This window comes from Asterias rubens, chromosome 21 (assembly GCF_902459465.1).
Source record: "Asterias rubens chromosome 21, eAstRub1.3, whole genome shotgun sequence".
Taxonomy (NCBI): domain Eukaryota; kingdom Metazoa; phylum Echinodermata; class Asteroidea; order Forcipulatida; family Asteriidae; genus Asterias; species Asterias rubens.
In genome coordinates, this window is record NC_047082.1 from 4246820 (window position 1) to 4259718 (window position 12899).

Consider the following 12899-nt stretch of genomic DNA (forward strand, 5'->3'; position numbering starts at 1 on the left):
TGTGTCCATTTCATCCGTGCACAAAAATTATCGCCATAAAAATTACCGTAGCCGTTTAACGAGAGGCATTTATTGTTCCCATGAGAACTTGTACTTTTATACAAATATTACCGAAAGGGTAAAAAATTGTGCATACATATTAAGCCATGGCTATCTTTTAAAATGCGAACTACGATTCCAGTAATTTACTGCAAGAATCATGAGAAATTGGGTTTGCAGCAAACTCGGGCGGTGCAGGGACTAAAGGGTTAAGGCAGCCATGTTGTTCACAACCAATCAAGCAAATCCTTTAACACCATCGCTGATTTGTCAAAAGTTTGTACAATTGTTGATATTCTAGAGCTTCAAATGTTTTGGCGGATGGTTTTCTTTTCATTGACATGAATTTGTTACAATTAAAATGGCAAACTCAAAAGTGACTGCACGAAAATCAAAAGAAGTGCAAAACCTGGTTAATTGTAATATTAATTGATGACAATGAAATTAAAACACCCTTTAAGACGGTCAACACACTCGATTAGTTGTAGGGACATATTTTCAATTCTTCATAACACCCCAGCAAGGTTGGAAAGCGATGTTGTTTCGAAAGTGTGAAATCAAGAATATTTCTCCCTTTGCATTTTCTAGGCCGTCAAATTGTGAAACAGAGGCTGGCGAAAAGTTCTGTAGAGGGTTGGAAAATGTAGGACTGGTATTACATCATAATGAAGAGAACAGGGTACCAGACTTCAAATTGCACAAGTTAAGCAATTTGGGTCAAAAGAGGGTCACTACTTCAGCCTCCTTTGTAACAGTAATGTTCCTTTTCATTGTTATAACTTGAAATCAAGTGTTGGTAAAACTCATAATGATTTCAATTAATGTTCACCCAGTTTGTTCACACAGTTTCTAAAGTGCGTCAAACATTGTTCACATCATGCACAGCAACTAAATTCTGGCAAAACATGACAAATGAATCTGCGAACAATTTCTTGAATCTGTGCAAACTCAAACAAGCACAGCATACAAAGATATATCACACACTAACGTGAGTCTGGTGTCTACACGCCAAAGATAGCTTTGACGGTGTATCCCGGCATGGCGTAAAGGAGCAGAGCAATGAAGAAGATGAGCAGGCCAACGATGAGACCTTTAATTAAACACCATTTGTAGTTCCTTAAGATGGTTAGATACATCCCCTTTAAGGGATTCATAAACCACGAGATCGATCCTTCCGGACGACTGAGGCAGCGTGTAAAGGAGTGTAATAAGGAGATATTAGAAACCCAATCACCTGTATGCTATACCAGACATATATGAATGTATACCAGAACACCACAACCAAGATTGGAAACTGGTCAGTTTAATATGGCAAAGATCAAGGCCGGGTAATAAAGCTCATGGCTTCAGCAGTGGCTATGGCCGGATTACTGAAAGGCCTACTATCATTCAACACTGCTGTTTCAGCCAACGTCCATAGCCAAAGCCATTGCTGCTTGGTTTGGACGCAGTCTTAGAAACCAGTGTCAAAGTTCACGGCTCACCGAGAAATTTTTGCTTGTGCGCGTGTGCGCGTTGGTTACTAGGCATTCTTCGCTTACACATCGCTTGCGCAAAAATTAAGCACTTGCATAGTAAGTGTGGAATGGTGATAATTACCGCATAATTTGACAGTAACAAAGCCATAAAATTGGGCCCTATAGTTACCCATGCACTCCCAAAGTTTCATTCCATGAGATGCAAATGAGAATATGGCAACCCTGGGTGACATTGGAATTGGAATCTATGCACATTTTTACACCATCAAACTGTTGTTAATTGCGCCACACTGTTTGCTTATCATTATTTAAGCCACGGTATATGCTTTTCATGCAATAGACTAATGCAAGCCTCATGTGTATACATACATTGTATATTCAGGGGAAATTTGATTCCCACTTTAATTTAAACAAAATCAAGCTTTTTACGCAGGTCTAACAATTTGAATACACGCAAGACTTGCACTGTCAGTTTGTGTTCAGCTGAAAGGCAATACTGTTCCATTTAAGTTACAATAATAATGTTGTTACATGAGAATTAACAAAGAAGTACATTGTTAACAGAACATTCCTCATGCTGAAATAAAAAATGGTTAATTTCATCCAGCGAATTCCTGCAAAGAAGGGTTATGTTAGGGTTAATAAACCCATTTCAAGCAATTGTTAAAATTGCCAAAATAAACCCTGCAACAAAACAAGTTAATTACCATATATACCAATACAATCCAGCATTGATTGTTATAATGCAACCTGCAAAAGAAATTTATCAAGTATAATACTGTTGGTTTATATACAATTTGGAGTTGAACAAAGACAAGTTTACTAGAGCGAGATGTGAACCAACGACCCAAGGCTTAACGTACTTGCACTTTAGCAACTGGTCGAGCTACGTTGGCAGTTGTTTCCACTATCTTGTGTTTGTGGGTATTGTCAGAAACTATACAACCTTTACTGCTTTGTAGCGTGGATCACACCAAATAACTACTTATTAGAAGTACGTTTATGGAGGAATAGAGGGCAACAAAAATGTTTCACTTTAAAAACAATTCATTCATGGGCTTCATTCACAAATTAAAGCAAAGAAACCTTGGCTATATTATTTATCTGATTACATTTTGTTTCACTGAAATTTTACAAACTGTTCCCTGTTTGACAACATTCACAGATTTGTTTAAATTAAAATGTTTTTAACATTTTAATTTACATTAAACTACATATTTGCCATTGAATCATTCAAAAATGATTCAATGGCAAATATGTAATTCTTTTAATTGTGAAAACATTATTACTTTGGTATTCATGATTCATTTTTGAGAGTTAGAGCATATATGATATTTGCATCTATCTCTGTACAGTACAGCTTTTTTAGAATAACTTAATTTCTTTCTTGCTTCAAAAAAGAAAGACCACAATATTTCAAGATTATTGCACCACCACCAAAAACATTGTCCCTACTACAGGGCAGAGTTGATATTAATTTAAAAAAAAAAAAAACACTGTAGAAAAATACACACTTTCCATTTTTGCACATTTTACATGAAAGACGGTTTTGTTTAAAGAGTCCCAAAAAATTCTTATCAAATTAAGGAATTTCAAACAGTTATTGATATTTGTTATTATAAATACTTCATAAAGAATACCATTAATAGTAAACATTTATACATGCATTTCAACTTGAAATCTTTACATGAGGATTAGTAATTTGACATACTAATAAGTTAATTTACATCATAATTATCAAATTTAATTAATTACCTACGCTTACTGAGTTATTTTTATACTAATTCTATGACTTAAATTTCTGTGAAAGTTCATTATCAAAAAGTCGTGAGTAATGAACTCCATACAGAAATTTGAGTACGCTGATTTTAATCTAATTCAATTACTTCGTTTTGTTGTACTTTCCCAAGGTCTGTGAAAAACCCCACAGGCATATTACTCTGGTGGGATTCGAACCCACGACTTTTGCATTTTTAGAGCAAAGTTTAAACTTGAGTAGTACTGAATCCATCAAAATCTGATACTTGATTGATATGGATGATATGGATAGATCGGGGATAACACAAATAGCAAAAAGGAAAGAAAAAAACACCCTCTGAACACTGTAGCCACTCTCCTAGGCACCGATGATCTTCTTGACTACATATCCCGGTGAGGCGTAGATGAAGAGACCAATGAACGCAACGATGAGAGTCACGATAAAGAGTTTGATCAGGATCCATTTGAGACGATTGCAGATCATGTACTTGAGGGCATTGAGTGGATTAAAGAACCAGATGAAGGAGGTATCTGGCCGACTAGAGATGGGGAAAAAATGAGATGAAGGGAAAGGTGATCAATGGAGAAACACAAACAAAAAATGCAGGATGAAATATGATGTAGTTAAGAATATACGAAATGCAAACAGAAAAACGTATGATCTAACTATTGGTCTCATAGCATTAGTAAAACAAGGTAGTGGTAGCACTTGGAGATTAACTAATTATTAGTTGCAGTAGTAGTATTAATGGTAGTATGAAATATTATTGTGATAGTAACATGGTAGTGTGAAGGAAAGTTATTATACACATAATGAATGTTTATGAGTGCAATGGTGCGAATATGTTCATGAGTTGAAAGATGGAATGTTCTATTCAACGAGGCGGAGCCGAGTTGAATGGAACATTCCAGCTTTCAACGAATGAACATTTTCGCACCATTGCACGAATGAAAAACATTCATTATATGTTTTATATAACATCCAAGTAGATCTTTGTCATTTTGATTGAAAGATACAACTTTCAAAACAAACGAAGCGTAGGCCTACAATTTTAAATTGTAGAAGCCGAATGCTAGTAATGTTACTAATATGCCTTGCAGTAACACTGCTGCGTTACCAAAGACACGCGCACGCAGTGATGTTTTTACTCAGCTTTTTCGTTCCATCCGAAAAGTACCATTGCACGCTGGCAGCGTGCAATGGTACTTTTCGGATGGAACGAAAAAGCAAGGTGAGTGAGGCCGTGTCCAAAACGGCGACTTCGGCTACAGCTACGGCTAGATCGCGCGCGTCTGCCTATTCTTCAACACTGGTAGACGCGCTGATCTAGACGTAACTGTAGCCGAAGTCGTCGTTTCGGACACGGCCTAACTCAGCGTGTATTGGTACTTTTATTTGCTATCACGTGACGGACAATCCTCCAATCAAATGGCAAGGATCTGCTTGGGCGTTATTATATGTAGAATAGTAGACCTTTGTTTGGCAGCAATAATCAGCGCCCAGTTTGCTGCATTACACTTACATAATTGAATTCATAATTGAACTAGAGACCAGACTATTATATTTCAGTCTAGCTTCATTTTGACTACATTTGGTTTGACTTTGGGAAAAACAAGATGGCTGCACCATCTTGAGGGCCTGAGTTGCTTTATTTTACTAGACATCTTCCATGGATCGCTTTAAGTCTTGCACTGATTTTAGTGTGTAGATTTCTGGCAATTCTTGTATTGTTATACAAATCCATGACGCTTGTGCGGGCTAACCGTTCTTATGCTGGCTACCATGTTTGTGCTGGCTATACTTGTGCTGGCTAGTATACACATAATGAATGTTTGTGAGTGCAATGGTGCGAATATGATCATGAGTTGAAAGATGGAATGTTCTATTCAACGAGGCGGAGCCGAGTTGAATGGATCATTTCAGCATTCAACGAATGAACATTTCGCACCATTGCACGAATGAAAAACATTCATTATTTGTTTTATATAACATCCAAGTAGATCTTTGTAATTTTGATTAAAAGATACAACTTTCAAAACAAGCAAAACGTAGGCCGGAAAAGTTTCCGCATGGCGCCACCACTTTTTCATTCGATATGAAATAATATAGTATCTAATTTACCTCATTGATATATCCCTTTTTGTAAAAATAAGTGAAAAAGTGGTGGCGCCATACGGAAAGTTATCCCGTAGGCCTACAATTTTTAATTGTAGAAGCCGAATGTTAAGTAATTATACTACCTTGCAGCGCTGCGTTACCAAAGACACGCGCACGCAGTGATATGTGTTTACTCAGCCTTTTCGTTCCATCCGAAAAGTACCATTGCACGCTGGCAGCGTGCAATGGTACTTTTCGGATGGAACGAAAAAGCACGGTGAGTGACTCAGCGTGCAATGGCACTTTTATTTGCTATCACGTGACGGACAATCCTCCAATCAAATGGCAAGGATCTGCTCGGGTGTTATATAATAGCGGCTTGTCATGGCCTAGCGGTTAAGAACACCGGGTTCACACTCTGGTGTCTCTGATCAGCAGAGTGTAGGTTCTAGTCCCGGTCGTGACCAGTGACCATGTGTCCTGAAGCAGAACACTTCACCATGATGCTTCGTCCTTCGGATGGGACGTAAAGCCATTGGTCCCGTGTGTTGTGTAATACATAAGAACCCAGTGCAGTTATCGAAAAGAGAAAGGGGTCCGCCCCGGTGTTCCTGGTTTGATTGGCTGCATATTGCACCACAGCACCATGTTAACCTTTACATGGTGCTATGTAAAAGGAGTAGGTCTCATCATAACAAAAACATAGTCCCACGTACCTTGCAGGCAAATACTGAACGTTAAAAGCGCCTTGAGCATCACTGAGATGAGCGCTTTATAAGAAGCCGTTATTATTATTATTACTTATTTGATTAATCTATAATTGAAGCTATGTTAATAAGCAATTACATGATTATGTTAGTTGTCCCTTTAGGCTCCCATGATCTTCTTGACTGTGTATCCAGGCGCGGCGTAGATAAAGAGCACGATGAGTGCAGTGAGTAGTGAAAGAATGAGCAACTTGATTAGTAGCCATTTGAGACGAGTACAGATGACATAACGAATGGACTTCCATGGACTCAGGAACCAGATGAAGGATGTATCTGGACGACTGTTAGATGAGATGGGTTGGGGTTAGACAAAAAAAGCATTCAACAAACAGTCATAGTTAACACTGTTAATAAACAAGGGTTTAGGATGTGGATTAATGGCATGGGTTATTGAAAGAGGGAGGTGAAAGACGAAAAAGGATATCAATATTAGCTGAGAAAAGTTACAGAAGGTTAGGCACGTTATTCGCAAGTTACTCACACAATAGTCTAGCCCCAAGACGATATTGCTCGATATTGGATAGTGTACTGCGCTCAGTTGTAACTCGCTAAAGCGTGCCCTCCTTTGACTGGTTTGTGGGGCAAGACTAGTCTCTGTCGTAGTCTGGCGAGCAAATATCGACAGAGACTAGTCTTGCCACGCAAACCAGTCAAAGGAGGGCGCGCTTTAGCGATTTACAACTGAGCGCAGTACACTATCCAACAGTGAGTTATATCGTCTTGGGGCAAGACTACTCACACAACAAAAGTATCAAATGAACTTTTGGGAAACAACTCCCCAAAGTGTCCGATAATTATCAACATTGGACTCCTATAGTAAATTTTGGAGAGTCATGGCATAAACACAGAAACTACAGAATGACACATGACGTGTATCCCACCAATCAACTGACATGGATCTTTGTGTGTGGTATATAGGCGTCATAAGCGCAACCTCTGCTGCTATAGGTACAGCTAGCTCTAACCTCCAACATTTACAAAATTCCCAGCTTAATATTGCATCTAGGGAAAGCCATTAATGGTTATAGGTGAACATTCTATGATTGTGATACAAAACAATGGATCAAAAGCAAGTTCAAACTGAAACTCAGAATTTTAACATTAATGTTAACAAATAGTCAAATATCATTGTTTTAAGAACATACATTGTCAAGACAATGAGAAATGATTGTTCACATGTTCACAGCACAAAAGTGAAACAAACAGCAAGTTCAAGTTTATTGTGAGCATCCATTTGCAAAATATCATTTTACAGAAAAAAAAAATCAATCTAAGGCGTTCTTAAATATGACATTATCATGGCACAGGTTTATGCGCAAACACCAAGAATTCGGCAGTTTAATAAGGGGCTGTAACTGCAAAAAGTCCTGCAAACAGGCAGAGTCATAAACTTAGGCCTTGCACCCACAGTAATCCAACATAGGCCTTGTCTCTAACCAAGGCTGGGGCTTGGACTAGGTTAGGCTTGGACTTAAGCCTGGTTCATACTTCATCCAAAAGTGAAAGTGAAGCAAACTTTCTTGTGACACAATCGGAAAAACAGGGCGTACCGATCATTGCCATAAAAATTTGCTTTGCATTGTGGACTGGGCCAGCCTAAGGCGCTGTCAGGAATGAAGAAAACGTGAGCTTTTGGTATGGGGGTTCAAACAAGTAGGCTGAGCCTAAGCGAGAGCCAAAGCCCAAACCGTGATTAAGAATGGGCGAAATAAAACTAAAGTATGGCTACCAAGACTCCATTCAAATCATGCTACACCTGGATGGAGTTTTGAGATTTGGGGAAAGTATAGTTGTTGTAACAAATCTCTGGAATCAAACTTTTGTTAAGGGCTTTGGAGTGTTAAAGGAACAACAATGGATAAAATATCACATGTTTGTTGTTTTTTAAATTATTTCTGATGGCCATTTTGTGAAATTTTCTCTAACTTTGGTTGATGATTTCTGAGTTTGGTCAATTCAAAAAGTATGGGAGTTCACAACTGTGAAAAACGGGTGAAAACAGCATACATGGGTAAAATTGGCAAACTATGATTAATGTTAAACTCATATGGATGGATTCAAAAACACAGCACATTAAATTGGTACAAAACTCTGAAAATTAAGAGCTTTATGCAAATAATGTGGAATATACACTTGAAATGACACATATCAGAAATAAATGTTATGACAAAATTATGACAGCAACAAAACATTCAGAAACATAAAGGCACATATATTCTACAAGGATAATAAAGTAACATAACAATTGAAAGAACAATATTGATGTAGAAAGTGTGACAATGACTTCTTTCAGCTTTGTGCAACAGGGGAAAAAAAGTAAACATACATGTAGTTTAGGAAGTGAATACGCTTAATAAATAGGTATTGAGGCTTGCACTGACGTAACACCAGGCTACAACTCTCTGTCCATGGTCTGACATATTGTTTGGGAGTCGAACCCCTTAAAAGGATTTCAGTTCATTTATTTCATTGATTAATTCTGGTTCTGAAGCCAATGACTCTCAGAAAAATGAACATAATCACTATACTAGTCAAGAACCCAATGGAGAGAAGACAATGAAGGAAGCTTCAGTTGTCTTGTTTGTTTGTTTGTTTGTTTGTTTGTTTGTTTGTTTGTTTGTTTAGATGATCTTCCCATCAAGGGAACTCGGCAAACTCCCACAAGGGGATATAAACACCAAGCTGGCAACAACCAATCTCTCTCATACAAACATTGATTATGAATTGTACAAATCCAGAAATTGTTATTCAGTAACTAGACGAAGACATTTATTCCAGTCATTGTGAAGTCAGTGGTTAGCTGGGGATTCGAACCCACAACCTTGTGATTGCAAGTCCTGCAGTCAAACCACTTGACCATGGTGTCTTCTTAGATGTGGGAGGAAAACCCCTGGTAGTTAGTCCGGGGGAAATCCACGCAATCCGGCAGGGACTGAAAACCCAATCCACGTAAGTGCCGCCAGTGGGATTTGAACCAGGGCTTCAGATGCGGAAGGCAGGGCAAGGCAAGACATGCCAAGACATGCCAACCAGATAGCCCAAAGGATATAGTGTGCTTTTAACTGCATATGTTCCCCCAAATGACGCAACCAAGATTTATTGTGTGATGACGCCAGGTAAATTGCGCCAATAGAGTAATGTGTAGTCTATCAGATCAATACATGTGCGCAAGTGATCGCTGCTGTTGGTGGAGCCCTCGTAGTGCATGATTTTGTATACGAAGACATGGGAAAACCGTTGCCTTGTTTAGTTTCTTTGCGAATTAAGTGTCTTCCTCAACGATTTACAAAACTTCCCATCAGGACATGCCGATGTATGTAGAAAACTGCCCATAGATTTATGCGACTCAACAGAAATTGAACTTTGAATAGGTTAGTTTAAATGTGAAACTGCACAGAAACTGCACGACCAGGTTTCTAAAAATGTGATACATCGGTGAGGTTTTTTGTCAGAATTTCAGAGCCCCCTTTGTTTTATAGTTGTTGATATTCAAAGTTCTCCTACTTGTTTTTCGAAGTCAGAAATAGTCTTGGATACTTTTCTTCAGAACCTTATTTCTACCAAAGGCCAGTTCTCGCAATCTTCGTTCCTCTTCTACTTCCCATTTGTGTTTGTCCCCTGCATCCCGCACCTACACCCGGTATGGCCAACGAGCCTTCACAGTCAGCGCACCTACATTATGGAACAACCTCCCTCTTAAACATCCGTCAGGCTTCATCTCTTGAATCCTTCAAAGCCATGTTAAAGACTCATTTACTTCTTTGCTAAGCTTAGTTATTATAATTTGTGTTTATTCGTTTATTTATTATTATTACTATATTATTTAATATAAGTATGTTATGTAACAAGTTCAAATTGTTGGTTGTTTCATGTCTTTATACAAAACCTCCCGCTGCCAGCCTCCCAGCAATAGCTTTGGTCTATACAAAGGGATACATTGATTAATATATCTTAAGTTCAATCATCTATTCAAACAACTAATAGGTATAACAGCAAAAGAAACTATCTAAAGATGAACATGCACATTATGAAAATAGTCTAATAGGATGAATCTTCAAAGTGTAAGGATATGAAAATAAATCAACAAAGTCATACTTACTTTCTCCACTTGACTCCCCTCAAATATTTGTTCATTCAATAACAGTAACTTTTTAAAAACAAACTAATACTTTTTGACAATTGTAGTTTAGAAGTTTGGGTTAATAAAAGTCACCTTTATTACTATGAGCTTAGAACGATAACTTTTACCAACCCACCTCTCTGCCAGCATTCCTACTCGACGAAATAATTGATAAAAATATCAAAGTTCTTTGCAGAGAAATTGCTACTCAAACTCTCGCAGTGTTTTAGGAAGATTAAATCGTCCCAACATGCAGGTCATCTTTTGGCAAGGGTGTTTAAATCAGCCCTATTATTACAAAAATAAGCTCATGTGACCCAAACGGTTGAAAGTTTAAGTTGTGATCAAAATATATTTTAAGCTAAGCTTTGAACTTGTGCATGCCTTGATGGTAAACCTTGTTCTTAAAAATATTTGTAATTATGTAGTTTCAAAAACATACTTTTAATAATTTACAGCTTTAAATGCATGGCATTGAAATGATTAATACAGGGCACTGATTGGGTTAAAAATCTGTTTCATTTGTGGACACCTATAGTGTTCCAAAATTGCCCACTCTGGTGCACAAATACATGGGAATCCACATAGACCTTATCGCAAATACCAATGCGCAAGCGCAGACTGTTGAATGAGGTGCATTGTGGGATAGATATGGATCAAATTTGGATACCAGCTAGACCACAATGCACCTAATTCCAAGCTTTATGCGCGCGCCCCAGTATTTGCGAAAAGGTCTATTATGCATTTACTGCACTATGTGTATAATACGATCTTTAATACAATGACCAACCATTTCAAAATGATAAAGTACTCACAAATATACTTGTAACAAATGTGTGATAACATTCTCAAGTCTTAAAGGCAGTGGACACTATTGGTAACTACTCAAAATAATTAGTGGCATAAAAACCTTTCTTGTTGACGAGTAATGGGGAGAGGTTGATGGTATAAAACATTGTGAGAAACGGCTCCCTCTGTTTTTGAGAAAGAAGTATTTTTCCACGATTTCTATTTCGAGACCTCAGATTTAGAACTTGAGGTCTCGAAATCAACCATCTAAACACGCACACAACTTTGTGTGACAAGGGTGTTTTTTTCTTTCATTATTATCTCGCAAGTTCGATGACCGATTGAGCTCAAATTTTCACAGGTTTGTTATTTTATGCATATGTTGAGACCAACTGTGAAGGCTAGTCTTTGACAATTACCAATAGTGTCCACTGCCTTTAACCAAAGGTATTTGACAAATTCAAACCTCAAGTACACTTTACTTCATCAGCCTATAATATCAATTTATTTAAAAATCTTCAATTTGCATGTTTATTTTAAAGAGAAACCTGATAACTCATTGTAAAAACCTAAATTTTGGCCTGATGGCCAAAATATAAACGGAGGAAGATCGTGATTTGCTGGAGTTAGTAAACTGACTGTTTCTTATTAAAAAAAAAAAAATAAACTATATCTAGGCTCTGGTTTAAACACTATAGATGTGAATAAAAATATTTAACAGTCCCCATAGAAAATTAAGCTGGGATTCCGGCAGGATCCCATTGGGATTCTAATGGAACCCTGCCTGGAATCCCGGTGAAATTTTCTATAGGGGAATCAAGCAACCATAGTTCAATTTATATATACTTTTTACACATGTGGCATGTACAATATCGATACAAAAAGATGAAAGGTAATCTTGGGAAGAAATTGGATTTCATATTTTGCGACTCTTTTAAATGACTCTAGTAATTGATATAATTGACTGTGTTACACGCTTGTTAGACATTGACAAGATATTAAAAAAAGGGTTATTTGCAATGAAGTTAGCAGGAGTTATTTGCAAGGGTTATTTGCACTGAAGTTAGCAACTAGATGTTAATTTTATCAGTAAGTTCACGGACAAACAAACATGGAGACAGAGAAAGTATAAGTGGATTTCGGAATGGTAGAGGGCAGCAGACATACAGCCGGCAAAATTTTCAAGGTTTCCTATATTTAGTAAAAACACCTTCCCATAAATGTCTCCAAATGATCCACCTGGAGTGCGTTTTGGCGGTCGTAACCATAACCGTTTCGGTTGAACTTGCCTTAGGTTAACCACTAGCCAGTGACCGAAACAGTTGTTGGTTATGACCGCCAAAATGCAACCCTGGTTATAAGTCTGCTGCCCCCTAGTGTCCCTAATCGTATCCCACTACATATTCGGAGTAACTTCCTCTGGAAGATCTGTGTGAAATAAATCAAGGTCTATATACATGTACATTATTTATAATAATTCATTACTTTAAAATCGGACAATTTATTTATCTACAATTGCACTGTATACTGCATTGCATTTTACCAATGCCGATGCCCCTCTAAAATAATGTGTCCGACAACAGGGGTGAGATTTGCCAATTCTAAAAGAAAAAGAAAAATAGCTTGCAGACATGGATTCCCCTTGTTCTAGAAATTTGAAGGCTCTAGGAAATTTTGAGAAAACTGTACAAATCCTGAGAAATCACATGCCTACTATAAGCACAATCCTACATCTTACTACAATCTCTATCTTTATAAACCCATAGATTTTACCCAATTATTATATCATTTCAATATTAATTCTCTTTACTTTATTAAACTCAAACATTTCTACTCATTGTTTGCAGTGA

General features: G+C 37.5%; 1 protein-coding gene across 4 annotated transcripts in view; it reads right to left on the reverse strand.

The window, feature by feature from the left end:
• Positions 1-214: 214 nt before the first annotated feature.
• Positions 215-12899, reverse strand: part of LOC117304640 (otoferlin-like) — a 123833-nt gene continuing 111148 nt past the window's right edge. For 3 of the 4 annotated variants that reach the window (XM_033789198.1, XM_033789197.1, XM_033789192.1), the window contains one exon: positions 215-3814. In XM_033789198.1, coding sequence (XP_033645089.1) covers positions 3634-3814 — 181 coding nt within the window. In that variant the 3' untranslated portion in view covers positions 215-3633. Of the gene's footprint in view, positions 3815-6219; positions 6422-12899 lie in introns of all 4 variants that reach the window. The other variant, XM_033789195.1, reaches the window with a different exon arrangement.